The sequence below is a fragment of the Equus quagga genome, chromosome 16 (genome assembly GCF_021613505.1).
Source record: "Equus quagga isolate Etosha38 chromosome 16, UCLA_HA_Equagga_1.0, whole genome shotgun sequence".
NCBI lineage: Eukaryota > Metazoa > Chordata > Mammalia > Perissodactyla > Equidae > Equus > Equus quagga.
The window spans coordinates 66163741-66190464 of record NC_060282.1 but is presented as its reverse complement, the minus strand read 5'-3'; the positions used below and the strand labels follow the sequence as shown (position 1 = coordinate 66190464).

The 26724-nt window shown below is 39.0% G+C and overlaps 1 protein-coding gene across 1 annotated transcript in view; it reads right to left on the bottom strand.

Annotated features, from left to right (window-relative positions):
* PREX2 (phosphatidylinositol-3,4,5-trisphosphate dependent Rac exchange factor 2) overlaps positions 1-26724 on the bottom strand; it is a 278303-nt gene that overhangs the window by 104393 nt on the left and 147186 nt on the right. The window contains exons 20-25 of the mRNA XM_046642000.1: positions 24900-25036; positions 22162-22279; positions 19720-19904; positions 17486-17647; positions 7354-7573; positions 6590-6797 (exon numbers count right to left, since the gene is read on the bottom strand). Coding sequence (XP_046497956.1) covers positions 6590-6797; positions 7354-7573; positions 17486-17647; positions 19720-19904; positions 22162-22279; positions 24900-25036 — 1030 coding nt within the window. The remainder of the gene's footprint in view (positions 1-6589; positions 6798-7353; positions 7574-17485; positions 17648-19719; positions 19905-22161; positions 22280-24899; positions 25037-26724) is intronic.

The following is a 26724-nucleotide window of genomic DNA, read 5'->3' as shown; positions in this document are numbered from 1 at the left end:
TTGAATATGATCAGCTTCCCAATATTTCTAGATGTTTCACATGAAATATTTCTGTTCCACATGAGAAAAATATCCTATTGCATAAAAAGCCTGTCATACAAAGTTCAATTTTCCCTCTCAGACTAAGTAATAGAAATAGCACATAATTTAGACCAGAAAGCTGTGTTCACATCCTGCTTCTGCCACTTACTAGCTTTGTTATCAGACAAAAACAATGATAGTTCTCTTTGACATCTACGAAATGAGGATAACAAGAATAACCAGCCCACATGACTGCTGTGAGAATGAGTGAGAACAACATGTTCCTCGTACGTAAGGGCATCACCCCTCTCCTCTACCAGTATCACCGCCACATGAAAATACCTGGGAAACTTTAAGGTGCTACCTAAACGTTAAAACAAACGCCAAATGTGCTTAAACATCCTCACTGGCTTACCCTCAGGTATTACAAACTGACCTACCCACCGACCCTACCTTGGGTTCTCCCCCACTTTCTCGTTTGACAGGGAGAATATCGTGTTGCCAATCCTTTCTCATGGCTCATAAGAACAGCAGTCCTGGCCGTTGTGATCATAAGGCATTAAACAGAGTCACACACCACCTGAGGGTCAGAGGCAGCAGGAGCTACCCAGTATCACCCACAGCCAGTCACGATGAAATGTCACAAATCTGTTCAAATGAAAAGCTCTTCCACGCGGCTCAAGGCTAAAACGCCAGCTTCAGACTCTGAACTGGTATCACACTTGTTGCAGACTTTGAGTAGCAGTGACTCCAGCGCTCTAGACTTGAATGTTTGTCTATAAAAGTTTTCTGTTAGAACTAACTCGAAATTAGGCCAAAATGGGATCAGCCTTTATTATCAAACAACATGCTATAAAACTTTCAAAATGAATTAAACCATATCTGAACCAAGGGCCTATGCACGGCTTCTGCAGCCAACAATCATCCTCCCATTTACTAAATACAGATGACATTTGGTTCTAGTCAACGGCACATATGCACATACCGTGACACTCATTTTTCCACAGCAATTTCATGTTTGTTTTATTTCAAGACTACGAAGACATCTTATACCGCTTACATAGATCCCATAACGTTAGACCCAAGGCTGTGTGTTGAGTAAAAATTTGTTAAGTGATTTCACTAATTAATTCATCAAACACATTTAATTCATCGAACACATTTATCATACCATGCATTGTTCTTGGTGCTGTGCATACAGCAGTTTACAAACCAAACCAAATCCCTGCCCTCTGGCAGCTTAAATTCTACTGGGAGGAAACAAACAATAAACAAATAAACTGTACAGTATAGCACATGGTGACAAATGGTAAGGAGAAAAATAAAGAAGCGAAGGAAGCTGGAGCTGCAACTTCAAACAGTGTATTCAGGTGAGGTCTCACCGTGAGATGATATTTGCACAATATTTTGGCATTTTATAGATTTCAGACACCACTGAGAACTCGGGAGGTGTGTTACACTGCTCAAGGCCCTGTGAAGCTATGAATTATTTTAAACACAATTTTTCTCTCTGGAAAAATACTTTTATGTCTTGTAAGACAGATTGCATGTTTATTCACTTGCTCCACCCAAAAGATTAAAACATTAGATTAACTCCAATTAGCCAAGCTCCATACTGCACAGACTGATGAACTCTGACTAGCACAGAGGAAAGAGACGCAGAAGTTCTCATTTGCAAGGAGTCCTCTGCGCTTTGTGTATCTTGTAAATAGAAGTCATGGGGCTGAGCATAAACAATTTTTTGCAAGTTATATGAAGTGTATTCACATATTTGCTTTTCATTTTAAACAGCTGCAATCATTGCCTGCATTGACCCTGTGGGAACAAGTGTTAGGCTAACAAACAGCTGATAGAAAAACTGTTTTCGACACCATGTTTTTGCATAAAATTTCTAGATTCTTGAAAGTAATGATAAGGCATAAAGCTTAATATCTGTGCACGCAGAAATATTTTCCTTTACTTTTGCTCGCAGGCAATATTAAGCTACCTACTACAGGCCCATTAATTCTGAATTAATGTCCTGAGCAGTGTGCCATTCCACCTCCATCTCCATCTAATGCCCTTGATGAATAAAGGTTTTCGTGTGGAGTATGTTGCAGCTACCTGCATGTTCTTCTATTAAATTGAGATTTAAATATTATCATCATCATCGTCTTCATCAAAGCTAACATTTGTTGAGCTCCTATGCCAGTTACTATGCTAACTACTTAACAGGTATTAATTCTTTCAATCCCTAAAACTACCATATGAGGTAGGTATTACTATGATTATTATCCTCATTTTAGAGATGGGTGAGTGAGACACACTCTTATATACATATACTTTGCACACCAAGCAGAACACCCCCTCCCTGCCTATCAGGTACACACCCTGGAGAGAAGAAGGTGGTCATTCTGGTTCCCATCACACCTCAGTTCTCCCAGGCACATGACTGGGTGGCCTCCCCGACCCCTGTGAGGATAGGAATGATCATGTGACTTGCTGTCACCAATGCAACGTGAGTGGAGGTGACACGGGTCCCTTCTAGGTGGAAGCCTTCATGCAAGTGTGCAGTCAGCCTCATTCCCTCTCCCTGTGACAATCAGACACACCCCAGCTGATGGGGCTCTGCCAGCCTGGGCTCTGGGTGAGGTCAACGAGCAGCAGAGACCCTGTGACCCAGACAGGCATGGAGAGTGAGCACGAAAGAAAGCTTGTTATTTTAAATCTGTGAGGCTTTAGTGTTTTTGTTAACATAACGATGAGCGGGGTTAAAAACAGTTGTATAGAAAGTAGGATGTCTAGAGGAATATGACATGTGAGACGGGGACACAAGGGTATTTACTTTATACTGAGGAAGTAGGCACAGCCTCTGTACAGATCAGCCACTAGCCTGACACCTGAGTACTGAGAAGGCTGGCACTGTAGACCTCAGGACAGGGCTGACCAGGCAGAGGTCTGTCATGTTCCAGAACCAGAAAGAGGCTACTGTGGCTGGGCTCAGGGAAACGAGTTTGGAGAGGTGGATAAGAGCAGATCATGTAGGGCTGTACAGGCTACAATAATGCATTTGATATTATTTTAAATGCCCTTCATGCTATAAAATGGTTTTAAGCAGGGGAATAGCACAATCTACCTTTACAGCTCCCTCTGGCATCTGCTGAACATAGAATGTATTAGTGAGGCACAGCTGGAAGCTCCTACAGTGGGTGCTAGTGAGGGGACGATGGCGACCCAGTCTAAGGTGATGCGGTGGATACATTCTGAGGTGTAACTGACAGACTCAAAAAGGTACTGGAGGTGAAGGGGAAGGAAAGAGAAGAATCAAAGATGATCTTGGCTTGATGGGCTGAGGAGACTGGGGAATACTTTACCAAGAAGGGGGAAGACCTTGATGGGGAAGGCGTCGAAGTAGATTTGAGTATGAGGAAATCTAGAGCTCAGTTTTAAACACAAATTTAAGTTTGAGGTGTCGGTGATACATCGCAGTGTTTCATAACCCAAATCACACAGGAACTGTGGGAATGAACTAGGTCAGCACACATAATAACGTAACTGTGCCTGGCACATAAGCCCCTATAATACATGTTAGTTTTTATGAAGCCGTGCCCTCCTTTTATACATTTATCAGCAAAATGCTTGGGAAAACCTCTGATAATTCCACCATGAACCCTACTATTCCTATCTGTAGCCCCCAGCTCACTAAATGTTCTAACAATGTGGTCTATTCATCATTCAATCCTTGGACATCTGGCACCTGCAAAATGAAGTCTGTTCTCATATTTCCTATCTTCACTTGCCCCCAATACTCTATGCATTTACTCCCTGTGAGAATACACAAGCCCTGTATTTAAAATCCCACAAAAGTTTTGGACTATCCATGAATTATTTTTCCCTTTACTTATGTCTGGTACCAAAGTGTCATTAACCAGAAAATAGCCCATTAAAGGGCAAGAGTATTTAGCTTCCCCAAACTAACATGAATCACAAAGTCTTGATTAAACTCATAATGTCACCTTAATTTCATGTTACTAATCAGAAAATTTGTCTTTACTTCCATCTTTGGATCTAAGCAAAATAGGAGGATTTAGTGGAATGACTAAGTGTTAAAGGAAATTTCATTTCTAGGAGAAGTGTTCCCAAGTGACAGGGTCATCAGACTTTGTGACAGACAAGTGCAGCACTGGGCCCTTTCACAGGAATGAAGAATTTCTAGAAAGGCTAGCCAGGAGCTGTTGTGAGGCAATTTCTCTTAAAACTTGGCAAAGCATCTGAGATCTACTTCTCCACTCTGCAGAGACATCTATGTCTCACCAAGAATAATTACTACATGGTGAGAAAATTGTTTGGTAACTAGATTTTTAAATAATTTGTCAAGCTTGACTGCATCTTTGAATGGGGCTACAGGGAATCCAGACACTTGACAACTGCACTGTTTCAAAGTGATTATGTTGCACATTGAATTATGTGGAACATATTTATATTTAGAATTAAATTATATGGCGCACACAGAGAAGACAAAGGAAGTTTCTCAAATTATTTGCTCATTTCATGTCACTTTCCTAATAAACATGCACAGTTGGGTAAAGCCTTTTCGAATAACAGAGTGAGGAAACCTTAAGTAAAAATAGGTAATCACTTTAAGTAGTTTGGGTTAGTAAAAATAGCTTAACCTCTTTCTGCAACTAGTGGTTTCAATATAAAGCATTTTAAACAGAGTAAAGGGAGCCTCTTGGCTCTAACTGTTTTCTTAAAAATATATCTACATTAGCTGAACCTAAGGAAAAATGTCAATAAATGAACAAAGACAAAGTCTGGACAATTGCCAGGCAGTGCCGGGCAGTCAGTGCATTAGTAGCCTGGTCTCCGAGGCAATGTCCAGCCAGGCACGTCAATAATCCTGCCATTGACAAAGGACTCATCTGAGAAGCAGAATAATAACTCTTGGCCCAACTGAAAGTATGGGATTGGCCCAGATGTTCTCACAAAACCCCTTTGAGATGTAGGATCCATAACTCAATGCCACTATTTATCGCCTTAGTAATAAAGAGTCTTCCTCTATGCACTTCCTAAATACTTCAGTGGGGGAAAAAAACTGGTTTCTAAAATAGAACACATTATATAATAAAACTCAATGTATTAAATAAAGCAAAACATAATGTTCTAAAATACTAACTTCTGTGTTACAAGTCATGCTAAAACAATGCAAAGTATCGTACAATTGCTTAAAAATAGCCACCTCTTCTCTTGGCAACCTCAAACTATTTAACAATAGTCACAATATAATATACAAAATGTTATACGTAATACTTTAAAACTGGTGTATCAGACATAGGAAAACAGAATTTCAATTCTAAATTAACTCATAAAAACGTCAGGAAAAATTGCATAGTAAATAGCAACTATTTAAATATAATCTTAGAAATATGATGCCTCTAGTAGGCGATTTTTGATCTCTAAACTTAAAAGATGTGTAAAGTAGGAGATCATCTCAATTAAGATTTCATTGGTATAATGTCTAATTACTCTGAAAGCTTAGAATAAATTCGAAATCCTTTATGTCGAAACTGAATTGTCCACAGAAGTATGGGATGATGTCTGTGTGTGAACTAAACAATACATATCTGACAGCAAACTAAACTTGTAACTTCATAAAGAGCACAATAAAAAGAGGACAATGGTGTTTATACGATTTTCAGATTCTACCAACTTTGGATATATCCAATAATTTCAGTCCCTTGAATGATGAGCAAGCATGATGTTAGGCAGCAGGCTGATTGCTTTTTGTATTAATCTGTATAATTTTCACCCCAAACATGTAATTTGTTATTATTATTCATCCTGTTCTATACATAAGTAAGGGAGCTACCCCAAATCCCGCGTTGTTTTGACTATACGAGCTGCCTTGACTAGATGTGAAGCAGAACCACACACCATGATGTGGCAATCACCCTACAGAGTTTATGTAACTCTCCAACCATCAAATTCTTAAATAGGAACCAGAGTTGACCTCTTTGGAAAAATTTTAATTAACTTCCTCCTCTTCTCCTTTCTTAATAAAAATTTCCAAATTACTGGCCCAGCTATTTGGGTTATTGCTTAGTAGAGCATTAATTCAATCAGAAGACAAAAAAGGCATTGGTCATCGGGCCTGGGGATACAAAATTTTGCATTTACTCATTTAACAAGTATGTTAAGGATTTGTTATATTTTATATTTTTCATAAAAATCTATTGAGTGCATATACACCAAATACTATTTCTGCTCTGTAAAAGGTACCAGGAAATCCTATACACAGTTAGTACTCATTCAATCACATTTTTCAATTTAATATTTTTACACTAAGACTTATTTAGTGTTTTCTGTAAGACAGAATTTTTGTTTTTCTCTTCTCTAGTATTTACTGCTTCCTTAAAATATATATCTATATATTTGCCATCTTTTATCATTTTTAAAGTGTTGGAATAAAGAGGATCTACATGGCCAGCAAAAAAATCCTACAACCTAAAGAGAGAATGATGGATATTCAAAAGTCACATTTTCTACAGTGATTTTATTAGGCACAAAGTACAGGAAATAAAATACTTACTCATCTATTTGACAAACACACATCTCCACCTCTTTCAGTGCAGTCTGAAGTTTGCCCAGCAGTTTCTGATAGATATCTTGGGTTTCTAAGTCTTCTTCTTTTAACAAATACCGGAGACCATGCCCATCCTGTTGTCCCAGGGACAGACCGGAAGGGGCCGCCATGGTCGTGATTGTGTGCTGAATGTACACCATAGGGCTGAGTTTCCCTGAGGAGTTGAAATCATTCCATAGTCACGTTTATGACCTTTCATTTACAGTAACAATCCAGCACAATTCACTTTAGACGTCCAAACTGCCATAAAATAAAATGCCAATCCAATGTTGAATTTAATTCAGAAATTAAAGCTTATGAGGAGTTGTGATTAAAAACTAGGAACACAGTTCGATCCCATGTCCCACCGTGATGGTGTGGAACAGCATTATGCATCCCTTGCAGCTGCTCCTCCTGTATTTTTCTCATAGTTACAGGGCCATTTCAGATTAGCGGTTTTCACAGCAAGATGAGCTGTACCTATCACACATGTAATGAAGGTAAGAATAATCATTCTTCTTAGAGGAAAAATAATAAAAACGCATTACTCCATTTTCATTCTACAAACACTTATACATAATTATGCAAAGATTAGAGTGAAGAACCCTTTCTTATAAGAGTTAAGACTTGCTTACACAGCAGGAATCTATCCAATTTCAGGGATGCAGGAATAGTTACAATTGCCTAAAATTACTTTTCATAATTTGATAAAGTTTCAAAAGCTAACATACCTTGCTCAGATTTATTTTCTTTATCATGAGAATTATGCTTCCTACTGTCCAACTGAACACCAAACGCACTCCCCAGGGAGGTCGACGTTTTGGGATACGACACTTCCATCACATTGACGTGGCAGTTGGTAGGGCAGAAATCACTGCTGTGCAGTGGGGAGATTTTAGATTTGGCCTGTTTAAAGGTGGGCCAGGCTCTATTCCTTAGTACACGAGAAAACTGTAAATTAAAGAAGAAATAAAAAGAAGTTGAACACAGTGATAACTCAAACATTTCACTTCTGTCATCCACAGCAAAATCAAAAGAAAATTAAATGTCAACGGAAACCAGTGAAATAAATTATAAGTTGTTAGAAATTGTCATTATTTTACCACCTACACGTTCTTAATAAAGCAAAGCAATACAGGCAGCAATTGCATATGACTCCCTTGAAACTCCGATTGCAAGTTAAGTGCCCAAAGAAATGAATTTAAGTGACCAATACCACTTACTAGGACTCAAATCCACAGGCTCCTAGCAGCTGAGAGTTTGCTAGAGAAATCAAATCAGCGTCCTGGACACCAAGATAGGAACACAATATTTAAAGGGAGGCAAAGTGGCAGAATGGGGTAGCTATCAGGTCAAGGGTAGAAGAAGATGGGATTATTCCAAACACTGTCAGAAAGTCAATCTAAACCTGAGTCTGTGAACAGATTAGACAGCAAGGCATGGTAGTGTTGACCTGGAACTGCAGGACGACAGGCGGAACCAACAGTACCCTCCATACTTCCCGCTAAAAACTGCTGAGTACTTGGGTCAGGATCAGCCTGAAGACTGATGTGGACTCTACTTTTATGCCATTGAGAATAAACTGAAAGTCGAGGGATTTGTAAGACATACAAGGATAGCCACTCCACCACTCAAGACCTTGCAATCCAAATCCATCTATCCTTGCCATGGTCTATGTTGCCACCCAAAGTCTGACCCGCACCTGGCTTATTCATCTCAAGCTCTCTTCCCCTTGCTCCCTGGGCTCCTTCTGGCCTTCACTCAGTTCCTCTCACACACCATCTATACACTCCAGGCTGTTCAGTGTGCCTAGAATGTTCTTCCTCCCTCACTGCCTGACTTACTCCTATACATTTTCAAGTTCTATGACATCACCAAGAGGCCTTCCTTCAGCCCTAGTCTGTGTTCAATTCCCCTGGTGTGCTAGGTTACAGCACACTGTAACCTCCCTTATAATTATGAAGAATCTTCTTATCTCTACCTCCCTTAGCAGATGGTAACACCATGAGGGTAATGCTCACGTCTGTCTTGGGCACCATAAACAGGCATCTCATAGTCAAACTGGATTTTGGTTTCAAAAGGAAAGGACTGAGAGCCATGGGCTATCTGTGTTCTAGTTCTGCCGTCCCACTAACTCATGTGATGCTGGGCAAGTCACTGTCTTTTATCATTCTTAGTAAAATAAGGGATAGGAATTAAATAACCTCTATACTCTCTGCTTGCTTGAAAACTATAACCAGCTCCTATCTATTTATTCTACTAGTAGAGTAGTAATTTGAGCACTGAAAAGAATAAAAATTAAGACTGGTTACTCACTTTTCTAGGTTAAATTCAAGAATAAAGATGAGATATCAAAAACCACATCTTATAAATATAAGCTCACCATTAGAATATGAACTATCTTATATGTTTATTTAACTGCTTTCAAATCACATGTCAGAAGCTATGTGGCTCAGGAAAGTGTTAGCACACAGTTCGAATCTAAATGGAACTGGAGTGAAATGCAGGAAACTATTAACAAAATTGCCGACAAATTTGATGATAAAGTATCCTAACCCCTAAGAGAGGAGGGAGGAATGTAGAGAATTCTTATTCTACGCCTCTCACTTTACTAATAAAGAAACTGTGACCTGGAGACTTATCTGCGAAAGACCTAGAATTTAAGGGCAGATGCACACTTTAGGCCAGAAGTTCTTTTCCACTGTAGCTGTAAGATAAAAATCTCAGACAAGGCTCACACGGCACACATGAAGGCACAGAAGTCGATTTTATTACATCACAGCACCCTCCATAACAGGCAGTTATGCTTCTCTTGCCTTCTTTCATTTTAACCAGTTATCCATCCATTCAAAAATATGAAGAGAAGCATGTATTCCAGACTCTGTGCTAAATGCTGGAGATACAGCCCCACCCTCATGGAGCTCATGATCTAGTAAGGGACACAAGTAAAAACAATATAATTGTTACATATAACAAATACACTAGTACAATTATATTTAATATGTGTGTATATGTATATGCACAACCATACGTATATACTTAATACTTATATAATAAGCATGAGAGCCAGATAATTAGAAATTTTGGTAAGTGCTAAGAAGGAGGTGAACAGAGTGATGCAATGAAGTGTTCCTCAAGTGATCAGGCAGAGTAAGGAAGATGTCCTTTCTAGGGGGACCAGTTTCCTACAGCTTTCCAACAGGTATCTCAATACAAACGTGAACACAGGGTGTTTCCTCTCTCCATACACCCAGAAGGGGTGTATAACCACACGTCTGAATGTGCCTAACTCTCTCAAAATAGTAAGTATCAGAGAGGAAGCTTCTTTGCTAAGAGCCTCTCTTGGAGAAGAAAGAGCCTTATGAAAGCAATGCTGTCTTCCATCCTGGGTGTCCTAGGAGAGGGGGAGGGGGCGGGAGGAACCTACAGTCACAGGTCCTGCAAATGTGCTAGATAAATTTTGAAGATCGAAAATGTGCTCCCAGACAGCATGCCCTGAAATTTAATTCGGAGACAATTCTGTAACGCAAACCTAAAACGAGGAAGGCACAGTTCTTGTATTGCCTGTGGTATGGACATGAGAACACACTCTAATTGGTCTGTACAGGAGCAAATGGCCCTATAAACATGAACCTGGCATCATTTTTAGCAACATCAAATGGAACATTGAGCTCATTAATCTTCTTTGGAGAAGCTCACAAGGAAAGACAAAAAAGCTCTTTTCTATAAATAAAACTTGCAATTTTACGATAAAGAAATGTACAGGGTTTGGGGGAAGTGACTTGGGATGGACAGTGCTTTAGACCTATTGTGGAGAGCATAGCCCAGACTTAGAAACACCTTCATTCATTCATCCAACAATTAAGTATCGATGGCTCTCTAGACCAGGCACTATTCTAGATATGTTGAGAAATATCAGTGAAGGAAGCAAAGATTCCTGCCTTCTGGGAGGTTACACTCTAACCAGAGAGAGGCAAACAATAAACATAAATCTCGAGCAAAATGTCAAAGGAAGGGAGAGTTGGGAATGTGGATATCTGGAAGAGAAGCCTTTCCTGGCAGAGGAAGTATCCAACACGAAAGCCCCAAGGATGGTGTGTTCAATGAACATCAAGAAGACCAGTGTGGCCGAAGTAGAGAGTGAGCGGGAGGGAAAAGGAGACAGGATTGGAGAGAGAATGGGCAGATGGAGGGCACAGATCATGTCGGACCTTGGAGGTCGCTGGCAGGATTTAGCTTTTACTGTGACTGAGATTCACAGATATTCAGAACAGACTGTAGGTGGGCAAGGGTGGAAGCAGGAAGGGCACCTACAGGAGCGATGACAGCGGCTCACCCTCGGCTGTCAGTAATAGAAGCAGTGAGAAAAGGCTGTATATTTTCAACGTAGAGCCAAGCAAATGGCACAAGAAAAAGGAAAGTGAAGAGCGCATTTAAAGTTTTTAGACCGAACAATGGGGAGCAGGGGTCTAATTCTGAGATAGAGAAAACAGCAGACATGACAAACTGTGGAGGGGTGGGATCATGAATTTATTTTGGATAAGTGCAGTCTGAGATATCTATTAGACCCAAATGGAGACGCCAAATGGGCCAGGAGACTGAATGAGATCACCAGGGGACTGAAAGTGGAGAGAGAAAAGGGGACCAAGTTCTGAGCTCTGAGACTTCGCCACATGAAGAGGCTGGAGAATGAAGGAGGAACCAGCACAAGATACTGTGAATGAGCCACCAAGAAAGGACAAAACAAGGTATAGGCAGTGTCACAAAAAACTACTAAAAAGAGGTACAAGGTCAACTGCATCAGACACTACTGAAACAAGGAATGAAATGATGTCAGTGAATGAGCTTCGGCAAAATACAAGTCACTGTTGACCTTCAAAAGAGCCATTTCAGTTTCACAGAAGGGACCAGAGCCCAACTTGAGTGTGTTGAGAATGAAAAGTGAGTGAGACAGCAGGTACAGACAGCGGGTATAGACAGCGGGTATAGGTAGCTGTTTTCAGGACAAAGATCAAAGAAATGGAACAGTCTGTAGAGAGGAGTATGGGGGTCAAGGGAAATATTTATTTTTTAATATAGATGATATTAAGGAATATTTGTATATTGACAGGAATAAGTAATTCTTAGAAATGAGAACTTCAGGTTTTTAATGCATTGGTCGTTAATTCATGAATCATTGACCGTGACAACACATTTAAATCCAATTACAGTCACTTGACTAAAAATAAAAAATAATACAAAGGTAAGCTATTATTTTGAAGATAATCTCCCACTTCAGTTAAGTGTAAAACCCCACTGGCATGGAGTTATAAAAATTTTGTATCCGCGGAAGGAGACAAGGGAGAAATTTTACCCACAATTTTCCCAACCCAAATACCAGTTTTAGGATTATGTGGCGTTAATAATTAAAGGTACTTGGAATATTCAACATAAGACTTTGATTCCTACATGTAATATTTTTGTGAAAACAGAAACTCTCTCTCGAAAGTAAATTAAATATTTATAGTGAGGCAGTCTTCCCGCAACACAAAATAAACCCAAATATGGAATTATCCTAAAACAAAAGCATGAATCTAGAATTAAAAAGGATTCTAAGGATAATTTAGGGGGAGACCGTTCCTCCAAACAGTGCATAGTTTTACATCTGGATCGCCCACACATCCTGCTCCACAGAGATTAAACTTCTGTTTGGGATTCATTCAGGGCTCAGTAAGGCCTGACCTTCTCTCACACATAAGCTGAAAAACATCTGTGGCCAGTACAACTGGCCAGGAAATCAATTGTGACTGCAGTAGCCTGGCTATAGAAACTGTAGAAATTAACTGCTTTCTATTTTTAAGATCTAAAACTTCTGGAGTCAAAATAAAGGAAAGCCAGTCTCTTCAAGATTTTAGTTTCTATGGATACATTTTATTTTACAGGAAGAGGGGTGTTTGAAGACTTCATCCAGAAGAAATATAAGTTTCTAATGACAGTTTAAAAGTAAATATGTGGAAATTAGAAATATATGTTCATAAATGCTATAGCTTCTGTTGACACGCATTTGATACACAAAATCGAGCTGACCTTACCTGACCTATTAAGGCTATATCTTAGGTATCTAAATTGTGTTCAAAGACAAAAGATTTTTTAAATATTTTCTTGCTAATCTTGTTTTTCTGTCTAGTGAGAAAGATAGCCAATTATTCATAATGTTTATGGTCAAGAAGGGATGATGAAAAGGATAGCTTTTAAAACACTTATGTCCTGGTTGACTATAAATTTCTCTTTATTTCTAGATTAAAAATAAAAATAAGGGAGACAGCATCCCATAGGACAGATACCTAGTTTACTACTCACTAGCTCTGTGACCTCAAGCAAATTCTTAATCTCCCGGAGAAAGAAGCAGGATAAGAGTGAGCAGCATGGCTGTTTCAAGGCTCAAACAATAATGTACATATAAGAGCTTTCCATAACTCAGTGACATTCTTTTCACCACCTAAAATCACTGCCCATTAGCCTGTCTGTCTCTGCTTTAAGAGCTTCCCAGGCTCCCTGTCACTCTTGAGGAAATGAAAGACACTTCTCACTCGCCAGGAGGATGTTTTTGAGAATCCCCAACATTTAGGGGGAAACCCTGTACCTTATATTTCTAATCTCCCACAACATACACTCCTCAGTTTATTGAAAACCATATTTTTGTCAGAAACCAATAAGCAACACCTTCTTCATCTGCGATAACCAATTCATCACGAAACTGTATATATTTTACCTTCTACACACAGCTTGAATTGATCCTTTTCTCCCCATCCCCAATGCTTCTACCTGAGTCCAAGTCACCACCAACTTGCACTCTTTATAAACATATCTGATTAAGCCACTCCAGAATATCATTGGGAGAATCAGATTTTGTCAGTTTTCTTTTTTAATTGCATCCAACTCAATCCTCCTTTCTAGTCCAGGCAGTATGCCAATTCTTCATTAATAAGATCAGTCTCATTTCTACATCTTTGCCCTCACTTATGACATTTCTCTTACTTGAGTGCCATCTCTGCTCCCCTTCACTCTGACAAATCTTCCCAACTTATGGCAGCCAGCATTTGCTGACTATTCAACCCCAAATGATTCCTCCTTTACCGAAATGTTACTGCCCTGGTAGTCAGAACTAGACTGCTTAGCACATAAGCTGTGTAGCACGGTGCCAAAGCCAGATAAACAAACAACAACTAGCTTTAGAAGAAAAGGAAGCAATGTTCAAATTCCACTGCTGTTCCCAGCTGTGTGCCTTTAGGCAAGTTACTAGACCACACTGAGCTCTAGTCACTTCATCAATGAAATGCATAACGTGTCTTATAATCACTGCGTTGGTAAGATTACACAACATACACAAAATATCTCATGCAATGCTGGATACCTGTAGCAGACTGCTATAAACTGTTGTGTGCTACATAACTCCAGGGAGCACCATCACATAGAGGAGGGTGTGGAGTGCCAGCAGTTCAACCGTTCATGGTGGCATCTCCTAGGAGGTTAAACAGTCAGTACTATTATTACTTACTTCATGTATTTTGACCTTTTGACCCAAGCAGACTGTAAGTGTGGGAGGGCAGGCACCCTCAAGTAACCGACTTAAGCCCGTATTGCCTACATAAAAGGTATGCATTTTAAATATTTCCCTAATCTTCTTGCCCCATCCTGCAACAGATTTACTCTCATGAAATTGAGGTTTTGACCTATGCTATTGGCTTTCACTAAAGAGTGCATTAAAAATATCTGCCACCAAAAAAAAAAAGAAAAATCTGCCACATAAAACAAATGGCTGCTCCTTTTTCAGGGATATGTTTACAGGCACTACCCTGACATTTCCTGGTGTCGCCTCTTGGAAATCCAGCGTGACAGATATCTTTTAGAACTCAGTCCAAGAAAAGCTCTGCTTCTCTTCAGAAACATGTACATATCACAAGGATGCTGATAAATATGTAAAATTTATGTGTTTCCTTTTTCATCCTGGTCATTGGGAAGCTGAAGGCCAAACACAATATTCCACTTTAGCAACTAAATAGAGTCTTAGGATCTGCTTACCTATGACCCTTTTACCCTAGTGGTCTATACCATCTATTCTAATAGAACTTTACCTATAAATTTACCTGCTAGTTTTTTTCCAATATTCATTCTCTCCTTCCTCCATTTAGTAATAAAATTCCCTGAGTTTTAGTTGGGTACCTGGATTCCCAGTTTGACTACATTTCCCAGCCTCCCTCTCACTAAATGATTAATGGGATGTGAACAGGTGTGATGTGTACAACTTCTGGGTCATGGCCTCAAAAGGAAGCTCTTTACTCTCTACTTCCACTTTCCCCGTCTGAGGGGCTATAACTTAGACATGGTGGTGGAGGGCCAAATTTGACCTTGCAGAAGAGGGCAATATCCTTGGGGAGAGAGTGAAAATCTAGAAGGACCCCTATAAGATTGTCAAGCCTCACCCTAATGGACTCCCATCAGGTTGCCCTTTCAAGCGAGTGAGAAATAAACTTTCTACCTTGTGTAAGCCTGTATTGTTTTGGTCCTTCTTCAAGCAGCCAAATCAATACCCTACCTAATATACCTTCATCCTAATGTTTTGCTTTTATTGATAAAGTATACATTTTTCCATATATATTTCTTTAAGCTACTTCTACTGCTTCTGTTGTTAGAATGAATGGAGAGAAGAAAGTCAGAAGAAAATCAAAAAAAGAAAGAGAAATGACGCACACACACAGTGACAAGCTTGACAACCCGAATCGGTCTGAACCCCTATCATACTTTATACAGACCCATCCCGGAAGTAGAATGACTCTCTTTTCAACACATGTTCAAAAGGGGAATACGAATTTGCATTTGTTTAGAGCTTTTAAATTTTACTTCAAAGCATTGTCACATCTTATAGAGAAAGGAGAAGTAAAAGGAGAATCTTCTGTTGTTCAGCTTCAACAGGGCATCGTCCTCAAACTCAGGTGAGCTGAGCTCAACAATCATGGAAAGAGGGTTAACAGATGTGACAGCTCAGCAGTCATCTTGGACAGCATTTCTCTTCATGTGAATGGACTTATAAAACATTACAAAAGCAAGAGATATTCAACTTAACAAGCCGAACATTATAGGAAGTGCTTAAAGAAAAACACAGCGATTCCTCTCACCCTACTCCCACTCTACCGGAGGTAACCAATGTTGAAGTCCTTTAGGTATTCATTCACACATTTCCCTATTCTTCCACGGATGTGTCAGGCCATATATGGGCTTATCTTTTACTTACTATATCAGGAACATAAAACACATACAGTTAGCTCACATTCATAAAAATGGAGATAGATAATATTTCGTAGTATGGCTGTACCAAATTTTGAGCACCCAGCCTCGCTTGGAGGGAAATAATTTAGTCAGCTACTCTCTTATTGATATAAGTAGAAAAAAATTAACATCTACTATCGGGTATGTTTTGAAGATCAATTTCTGTTAATTCTACCACTAAAATATACCCTCAAATCCATCTAATTTTCTCTGTCTTCCCATCTGCACCAGAATCCGAGCCTCACCATCACTCACCTGGAGCACTGCAATCACTTCCTATGTGTTTCCATGCCTCCATCCTCGCCCTTACAATCCATTCCTACAGGGGAGCCAGCAGGATCTTTTACAAACCTAAATCAGACGAAGTCAACCCCCAGTTTAAAAGCTTCCAATGGCTTCTCTTTGATGTGAGAAGAAAATCTGAACTCCTCGCAAACTTCCAAAGTACAAGGCTCCCACCTCTTCACACTGGTCCCTGCCTCAGCCTCTCACCTCATGCCTGGCCACCCTCCCCCTGCCACCCTGGCCTGCTTTTTGCTTTGGGGCCTCTGTGCCAGCTGCCCCTTTTACCTGGATGCTTGCCCCTCCATTTAAATGAAGAGTTCTACTTATCATTCAGATACAAGCTTTCTCAAAAGGCTTTCTCTAGACCCCCAGTCTCCAGTGAGCACCCCAGCACTTCCCACCGTATCTCCCTACTTGGATTTCCTCATAACTCTTTTCAACATTTGGGTTTCCCCTTTTGTAGAAATGTATTCACTCCTTTGCTGTTTCCCCCACTCAAATGTAAGCACCATGAGAGGAAAATCTCTCCCATGCTGCCACATTCCTGGTACCAAGAACAGTGCTTGGCACATCAAAGGGGATCAGTAAATATGTCAAATGAATGAACCAATCAATCAATTTAAAACAGCCTACGTTCCACGTACAATCAGCCCTACTAACTCAGGGCTCCCTTGAGGGAAAAGGGAAAGAACAACTATAGGGTAATTTAAAATTTGACTTCAGAATTTAGGAGGCCTTGATTGAAATCTCAACTCTATCTCCTGCTAATAAGTAATTTAATTCTTTAGGTCTCAGTATTATATTTGGAAAATGTGCAATCATGACTTAGCTTACAGGTTTGCAAAGATCAAATGAGGTAATGGATGTAAAGGCATTTAAAAAACTCTAACACAGTGGCTGGCCCTATGGCCTAGTGGTTAAGTTCAGTGCCCTATACTTCAGCAACCTGGGTTCGTGGGTTCGGATCCCGGGTGCAGACCTACACCAATTGTCAGCCATGCTGTGGTGGCAACACATATATAAAATAGAGGAAAAGTGGCACAGATGTTAGCTCAGGGCTAATCTTCTTCAAGCAAAATAAGAGGAAGATTGGCAACAGATGTTCTCTCAGGGCTAATCTTCCTCAGCAAAAAAAAACCCTAGTATGTTATGTAAATGTTATCATTATTTCAATAAACTGGTACATAAATAAGTAATGAAAACATCAAGAATTGGATTAAATTTGACCTTTAAATAAGAATTACATGAAAAATATATACATAAGACTTTTACCTTTTTATAACTGGATATTCTCTGACATACATGCTCAATTTTTTCACTGCAAATGGCACTGAATTTACTCTGAAGGTCAGTAGGAATCACCTCATTTAAAGAGTTAAGGCTGGCGCAGTTTTGTACAAAATGATCATCACTTTTAGCCAGGGCTTCAAGAATCTGTAGAGATACACACACACACATACACACAAAAGAGAACAAGAAAGTAAAACCTTCCAATCTAGCCAAATACAATTTTCACAATTCCAAAACATAGGGTGACTTCCCCCAGGGTGCTTCTCTTGGCTGCCTGGGATCTCCACATTCACTCAAAGCCTGGCAGTGAAGCGATGGGCCTGTGCATTTGGCATCTCACGTTCTGCCTTCTGCTGGCTTTAAACACTGCCTGGGGCAGGTGAGTGGACTGTGAAGACTCCTGGCTGGCTACATCAGGACACTGATGTGGGAACACACTGCACGTATTTTAGTCAGAGTTACTCAGAACGTTTTCTCAACTTGGTAGTAGAATAACAAAAACTGAAAAAAAAAACCCAATTGAATAGCATCCTTACTTGCTACTGTGAGCCCAGTAGAGAGAGTACATTTAACAAACGTTTGCTTTTGGAAGGAATAAAGGAGAAGTTCTCTTGCTAAAGTAAAAATCAAAGTTATCTGCAGTGTCTGAGCTTTATCTGATAAAAGCATCGGATAAAAGCATCCATATGATGGATTCAATTAGTAAATCCTCTTGGCTATTTGAATCAATAGTAAGGCAGCATCTGTGTGTGTGTGTGTGTGTGTGTGTGTGTGTGTGTGTACACGCCAGGGATCACAGAGAATTTCCAGTGAAGTGAGAATTATTAATGCGTCATATTCATATTTTATGTAGCATTTGTTTCAAAGATCATAAGGCTTGACTACACCTTTACCTAACATTTTCATAATATTGTGTGAGATACAGGTATAAATGCTACGTTCATTTGAGCTCCCTCACCACCTCACTTCCCCGTCTTTCTGAATATGGAGTGTGTTTTTTGCTTAATCACTAGTCTAGAAATTAGAGCTCATTTTATCACCAGCAGTGTGATCTTGGTTAGATTTCTTAATTTCTTGGACTCTCTTTTCTTCATGTGTAAAATGAAAATATTTGCAGTACTAACTTATACAGTTATCATATATAAAATAATCCATGTAACTTTGCAAATTTAAAAGAGCTAGAAAATGAGACAAAATAATTATAATGACCTGGTCCCAAGCCCTTCCCTGGATCCCCTTAATAGTATAATGCAGTTGGGAAGGGGTTGCATTTTGAAAATATAGATTCTGTATCAATAGATACGTGTAGTGGTACAAAGTTATCGGGATGATGGAATTTTTTAAAAGTTAACTTTCAGAACATAAAACAAAAACCTAAAGTAGTTATGTTTGAAATAGTGCATTTGGATTTCTATATTATTTTCTCCCACTAAAATTCTAAAAAACTCATGCTGTCAATGCTACATCTGTATCAACTATAGATATTTGAAACAAGGACTAAAATGAAGAAATAAAGGCAGCGAAGATAAATGTCATATTTCCTACTTGTAACACCTGAATCCTCACAGGGTGATATAAAAGCAGACGAAACACTAAAGCTCAGACCCGTGGACGGTGCAACAGGAGTTTGATGGATTTACCTTGTGGGAGGATCGTGAAAAGCCAGCACAGGGTCGCCCCTTCCTCACCACGTGTTTTATCCATTTGGACGAAGACTCCCTTCCTCCCTCCACATCTTGCTTTAGTCTAACGAGTAAGGATGATATCCTTCCCGACTAAGAATTATATAAACGTCTGAGGATCTATTCAGAAACTGATCTCTAAGCTTCGTGAAATTTTATGAAATAAGCGTGAGACTTGCAGAATTTGAAATTTCTTAAAACGTATTTCACGACTTCAAATACTCATCAGGGGATTATGTGCATTAAAAAAAGCACCACCTGTCATGAAAACCATCCGAGGACAGAGAAGCCTTTGCCAAATCAACTAACACTCCTGGGCAAGAGTCCCATCCAGCTTAAGAGTGTGCTCCAAAAGACATCAATAAAAAGGAAGACTGTTCACATACTGAGCCATGGGAAAGAAAGAAAAAGAAGCTGAATGAGCTGACAGCTGAAACATACACAGCTACTTACATTTTTCAAAGTGGGGGTGGACAAGGGTTTCAGTTGCTTTATTTAGAACAAAATCCCCTGTTTTCCCAGAATCACTCATACCTTGGCAGTGAGGCTGAAGAACCCTTTGGGCTCGATCATCTTCTCCACCACGTTGCACTTTATCCCAGCCGTGCTGTCATACTCATACACGACGCCGTATTCCAGGTGGATGTTATCCACGGTCAGGCTCACGTGTTCCTTCTTCCCGTCGATGATGGCCATCGTGTTGAACTTGTCAATTACCTCTGGAATAAAGCCAATTTTAACTCAGCAAATTCATGAACGGTTTGTTAGTCTCTTCAAATAATTTGAGGCTCTTCGAATAATTTTTAAAGAGTTCTTGAAAAAAATAGCTGAATCTGATGTGCTAAATGAAGCGTCTATTCTTAACATTTTTAAAAATAAGAACATTTAAAAAAAACACATGCTTGAGTGATCCAAATCCCACTGCTCTAACATGACTAGCCTTACACTTGCACATCCATTTTGATCTATGGACCATACGTATGCCTATTTATACCAGTATAAATATTATACATACAATTCTATATTTTCTCATTAAAAGCATGCATGACTTAAAGTTAGTGTTCCTAAAACTGCCTCAAACATTAGATGAATATTTTCTCGAAGCAGAAAAAATATATAAAGTCACATTGAAGAAGCAGAAAGGAGACGGCAATAATCATTTTTTCAGCAGAGAGGGTGCCTGAATTTTCCCAAACAGCGTCTTCTGGAGACAGCTCATTGAGAAAATTTGTCATTGTTCACTATAATAACATTTCCATCTGGAACGTCTTTCTGTTAGCTATGTTTTGGCCTGAAATCAGTCGGCTGGCGAAAAAACACCTAAAATCTCAAGTAAGAAACTGAGAGTATCCTAATAGTAAATATCGAATAAGCAAATATAGGAGATTAGTTTGCTTAAAATAATTAAGTCCTAGACTAGCAGAAACAGTCTATATAAAATATACAAAAGGAGAATAATGGTTTACCTTAAAATAAATTAGGTCCTAGAATTTCCAGAACATCTCATCAACCCAGTCTACCTTTCACGATGGCACCAGTGATGATGAACAAAAACTAACTCTAAATGAGGAATAAAAGCCTCAGGATAAGGTCCCAAGATTTGTCCTGATTTAAATAAATAAAAGAGTCAATTTATCATAACAACTTGCTGCTCCAATGAGGCTGAAATATTTCTGATATTGTCCATGACCTTAGTGGCTTCTGCCAAGCAGCCTTCCAGAAATGGAGGAAAAACAGCTTTTCCTAAGTACCCCCATATGATCAGTGTGTACAAGGAATTTTCCAGCTGTGCTGGTTTGGAAGAACCAAACAGTACAATAAACATATCCAGAGACATCCACCAATAACATGAATGGAAAGATACCAGGAAAATGTAAGAGAAGATTCAAGGACTTCTGTGAAAAAGTTTGGAAACAATAATTCAAGGCATTTGTGAAATGCAAACATAAATGTAACTGCCTCAGTCCTTTCACCCTCGGCAAAGAAGCCACTGAATACAGCAATCTGCTGGTTTGCTTCACTGAGAAAACAGAAATGGTCTGAGTCCTTATCAAAAGAGCTCTCTCAAGGCTGGCCCTGTGGCCTAGTGGTGAAGTTCAGCGCACTCTGCCGCGGCAGCCCGGGTTCTGTTCCTGGGCATGGACTTACACCACTCGCTGGCGGCCATGCTGTGGTGGGGACCCACATATAAGATGGAGGAAGATTGGCACAGATGTTAGCTCAGGGAGAATCTTCCTCAAGCCAAAAAAAGAGGAAGACTGGCAACAGATGTTAGCTCAGGGCAAATCTTCCTCAGCAAAAAAAAGATCTCTCTCTAATTTTCACATTATTAGTTTGTCTCTTTCATTACTGTCAATGTTAGAACACAGTAAAAGTTACTAGAATCAGGAAAGTATTTTCAAAGGAACTATGGGCCCTCTAGACCAGGCTTCTCGAATTTTAATGTATACACAAGTGATATCTTGTTAAGATGGAGACACTGATTCAGTAGATCTGGGGTCGGGCTGAGATTCTGCATCTCAGTCTTGTTCCAGGTGATGCTGCTGCTGGCCTGTGAACCACATTGGAGTAAGAAGGTCCACACATTTAAACCCCAAACAAGAAAACACATTTTAACTGGGATTTGAATCCTCAGCCTACCACTTACCAGCTTGGGCCACTTTCTTAACCCACATAGGCCTCAATTTCTCCTCCCATGAAATGAGGATGATGATAATCACACCTTTATGAGATTTTCTTTCTTGATGACTTTATGAGATAATCCATGTGAAACACTTAATAAAGTGCCTCATAAAGCGTAGTAGCTATTACATGTTAGCTACTAGCTATTATTACTCATGCACTTGACATGACATCTACTTGGTAATAATGACAAGACGGTGGCTTGAACACATAAGATTTTAATGATTGGGACTAGGCACAGGCTTAGTGGAAAAGAATACTAGGAGCAAATGAGGAGAAAAAGAAGGAACCTACCTTCTACTTTGCAGTCAAAAGCATCCCCTGCTTCCTCTCCAGGGGGCTTGGAGGTAGACTTCTGAAGGTCTTCCTGAGCACTCTCAACACTATTGTAAACCCACTGTATGGAATCTTGCTGGAAACGAGGGGGGAAGAGACCACGGAGAAATTAGTCTTCCTAAAGTGCATATCCATTTCATACACCTGCTTTAGAAGAAGAGCTGACCATCTTACTTATCCTTCTAGTTCATTTAAAAATAATAAAATTTGAATGAAAAAGAAAATCAACATCAGAAACTAATGGAAAGTCAATGGAAATTATACAAACTTTTTAAGCTTGAAATTTTGTTTTTAAGATATATTTTTAAATAAGATGTATTTCCCAAAAGTCTTACTTAAATGTTTCATGTATATCTTAAAAGAAATTATGAATTACATTTTTAAATAGATGTTATATGGACAATTTTCTGAAGAATCAATCATCTGTAATTATACAAACCATTTAGATGCTCTCCTAATAGTAACAAATATCTTAATACATTCAATCTTTTTTGAATCAAACCAATAAGAAAATTGGAAGAATATCTTTCATCTCTTTGGGTTCCCAAGTGATGTAACTATCTTTTAATCCTTCCATGTCATAAAACATCCTATATTTTAATTGAAATGGCAGTTCCAGTCTTATTTAGATAAATAGGAGAGACGAAATGGCCACAAGGTATATACTTCCAGGGCTGCATTACTTTAAAGTTTATACTTTTCCTAGATGAGAGGATAACCTGAATTGCACAATTGAAGTGTGATATCATTTGCATTATACATTTTTCTCCTATATTAACTTCACAATTGTGTTTAATTGTTATACTGCTATCCATCATTAAAATGCTAGTTTACATTAGATCATTGAGATACATCTTGGTAAACTGCTGTGGCCTCCAATGAACCATATCCCCCAGTATCGACATCTTTGTGTAGCTCCTATGCACAGTGACCCTGGGCTTGGTCACGTGACTTTATTTTTCCACAGGCACATTAGCAAGCATGATGTAAGCAGAGAGCCGATTGTTTGGAATATTCTCTCTTGAAATGCAGACACCATGCAGAAAGGAAAGTCCTGCTAGAGACTGGAAAGGAAGGCCATATGAAAGCGCTTTGGAGGAAGACTCGCCACATGGAGAGAAAAGCAACCAGGAGTGGAATGAAGGTGCCCAGTCGGGCCCCAGCATAATGTAGCCACGTCTCACAGGAACCAATATCCAGTCAACCCATAGAATTGAGAAATAATCAATCACTGTCATTTTATGACACTAAGTTTTGGAATTGACTATTTTGTGGCAATGGATACCCAATAGAGCATGTTATGCCCTCAGTGAATTTTTCTGTCCATTTATTGCTTTTCTTAATCATTTCACTGATCAACACCTCTCCAAGAGGGAAGGCAAAAAAATGAAAAGGAATGAAGTTCAAATCAATTTGGCTACTTATTAAAATTCTGATAGAAGGGGAAAAGTTTGATAATTTTAGAAGAGTCTTTTTAAAAAAATTCATTAACACAGTTCAACAAATATTTACTAAGCTACTATCAACCAGAATAACCCATGTGTCTATATGTGAATTCCAATTTGTTATGCTAGTTTGAACTTATTAGTAGGCAAAATTGATCAGCTATTTTCTTGTAGGTTCAGTATTTTGCAGGATGTCAGTCCTGGCCTGTGAGAAAATAGAAAGTCTTCTTTCTGGTTTGGACACAGCCACATGCTCACATCCAGAAAGAGTACTTCACTGTGCATGAAAGAAAAAATATGAAGCCTCGCCTCAAAAGTTTCTTTTGCATTTAAGTTGATTAATTTGAGAGAATTTTCTATTATAGTCCAAATTCACTTGTACCTTATGAGATAATAAGCTTTGCTTATGAATTACGATTCTAATTTTATTTTTCTATGGCACTTGAAATTTGATTCAGAGGAGAGCGCTTAAAATTTTAAGTAATGGCAAGCACATTTTGGTATTTTATTTTAAGAGCTAAATCCAGTTACCTAAGTAAATATATCCAAAAATCAGTCCCAGAGACTATAAAGCCCACAAGTTTTTCTTTTTCACACAAGTCTTATAATAAACAGTGTATATATAATTCATACATACAGACACAGACACACGATGACCATTATACATCCTAAAGCCATCACAAGGGTCAAGGAAACAGTGCAGACTTTTGGATTTCGATTGGATAAACAGCTATTTGAAAACTCTTATCACAATAAAAATGAAAATACCCCAGAGTACTTTTTTTATTTAGTGAGGAAGATTGGCCCTGAGCTAACATCTGTTGCCAATCTTCCTCTTTTTGCTTAAGGAAGAGTGGCCCTGGGGCAACATCTGTGCCAGTCCTCCTCTATTTTGTATGTGGGATGCCGCCACAGTGTGGCCCACGAGGGTGTGCAGGTCCATGCCCTGGATCAGAATCCATGAACCCTGGGCCAGCAAAGTGGAGTGCGAGAACCCAACCACTACACCGGTGGGTGGGACCACCTGAGAGTACTTTTTAAACAGGTGATAATGCTGTAACAATAAAACAAGCCATAATCTATTGTAACTAATTGCCCAGATAAAACAATTATTACGAGATTTACAATGCTGTGCTTAAATGTGAACCCAGAAGTGGAAACCACAGACATCTCTGGCAGTCTCCTACGTTGTCCCCTAGGCCTTCTAGGAACGTTTGCAATTAGATCCAGATAAGATGAAGAGCAGTTTACCTTCATGGGCCTCCTGTATTTCCTGCAGGCTGTAACATGCGCAATGACACTGGCATGCGTCTCTTTGCTGACGTTGATTCCATTCACTTTGATAATACATTGTCCAGGGTGAAGGCCAGCTGCTGCGGCCACAGTTCCTTTCAATACAAATGGGAAAATTGCCAAAAACTACCTTTAGGAGTAAGATTCATTTTTATCACGTCTACAATAAGGAAAGCAATTTTAAAACATAATAAAGATCCAGTTATTACGTTCTTGATAAATTTGGTTCTGATAGCAATGTCCTCTGAAAATGTTTGTGTTTTTTAACTGGCCATTCAAACTGTGACTAGGAGAATATTTTCCCACCTCCCTAAGAATTCATTTGAAGGGATATTATAAAGTGACCTTTATTATGCTAATCAGTTATTTTCCCTCTTAAATGTCTAGTCAATCTAATTTTCTAAAAATGTATACATAATGGTAAAATGAGAAAGCCAGAAACATATGCCTTATTTATCTCTCTTTAGTCTACTAAATTCTTAAATATTAAAATAATATTCATTTTCATTTTTTAAAACACGAACAATTAAAAGAAATTCCTAAGGAAGAAAATCAAGTCAATTAGCAGCTATGAGTGGACTGGATTTGCTAAGACAAATAAGAGTTTGGAATACGTACAAAAGGTCATGAACCAGAGAATTTGTGGAGAATAAAATTAACCAAATAATGTCAACTGTCCATCATTTATTTGCATAGATAAAGATTTAAATATGAAAGTGGCATACCCAAACCAGTGAGTTAAGATTTTCAGAATCTTCTAATCATTATTATTTGATATTCTGAGCAAATCAACACTTTCAAAGTATCAGTAATACATACAATGACTATAACTAATACAGATGATTATAAAAGTTATCCTAAGTATGTCAGAAGAAACTTCCTCTGTAAGCAATTTCTCCCATGAAGGAACTATTAAACATCTTGAAGAACATAATTTATATTCAAGAAGACAATATATATTTTCTTATCACTAAAATTCACTCCCAGAAATGTGAAGTGGTTTTTCTGGATTGAACTGAGTCTTGGGAGGGGAAGGACATTCTCAGCAGAAAGAGCAGCCTGACAAAAGGCACTGAGTTAAGACATAACCTGGACGTTTAGAAACATGCAAGCAGTTGGCGTGAGATTAAAATGAAAGGATGAAAGAGACTCTGGAGAGTGCAGCAGGGCCAGGTCGTGAAGTCCTCGTGTGCTTTGTGTGAAGTCATAAGAGTCTGAACCTTACTGTGTATGGAAGAAGAAAAACATTTAAGAATTTTAACCAGAGAAAGCAGTGACTTAAACAGAGACATGATTCCCCCAAACAGAGGAAGGATTGTTGGAGTTTAAGTCAAAAATCAAAATCACAGCAAGTATCTAGTGGACTTTTCCAAGCTGGAACCAAGGTAGCATTAGTTATAAAGGGGAGAATGAGATCAAAGGTTTGATGTTTGATGACAGAGTTTATGGAGAAGCTGGAATATGTGCCTTTGGACTGAGTGGCTGAGTAGGCGGAGTCATTTACAAAGAGAGAATACAGAAGGTAAAGCAGCTTCAGAGGATAGATGAAAAGTTCAACTGGGGATAATACTGAGTTTTAAGGTGCCAAAGAGGCATTTGGGTGGAGATGTTTAATAAACAATTAAATCTAGGCTACAGAACTCAGGAAAGAGATCTGGGCAGGAGACAGAGATTTAGAAATCTCCAGCAAAGAGGATCAATAAGGTTGCTTATGAAGAGCAAGAAGGCAGAGAAGAGAAGAGGGCACCAACGGTTAAGACGGTTAAGATGTCAATAGACGAAG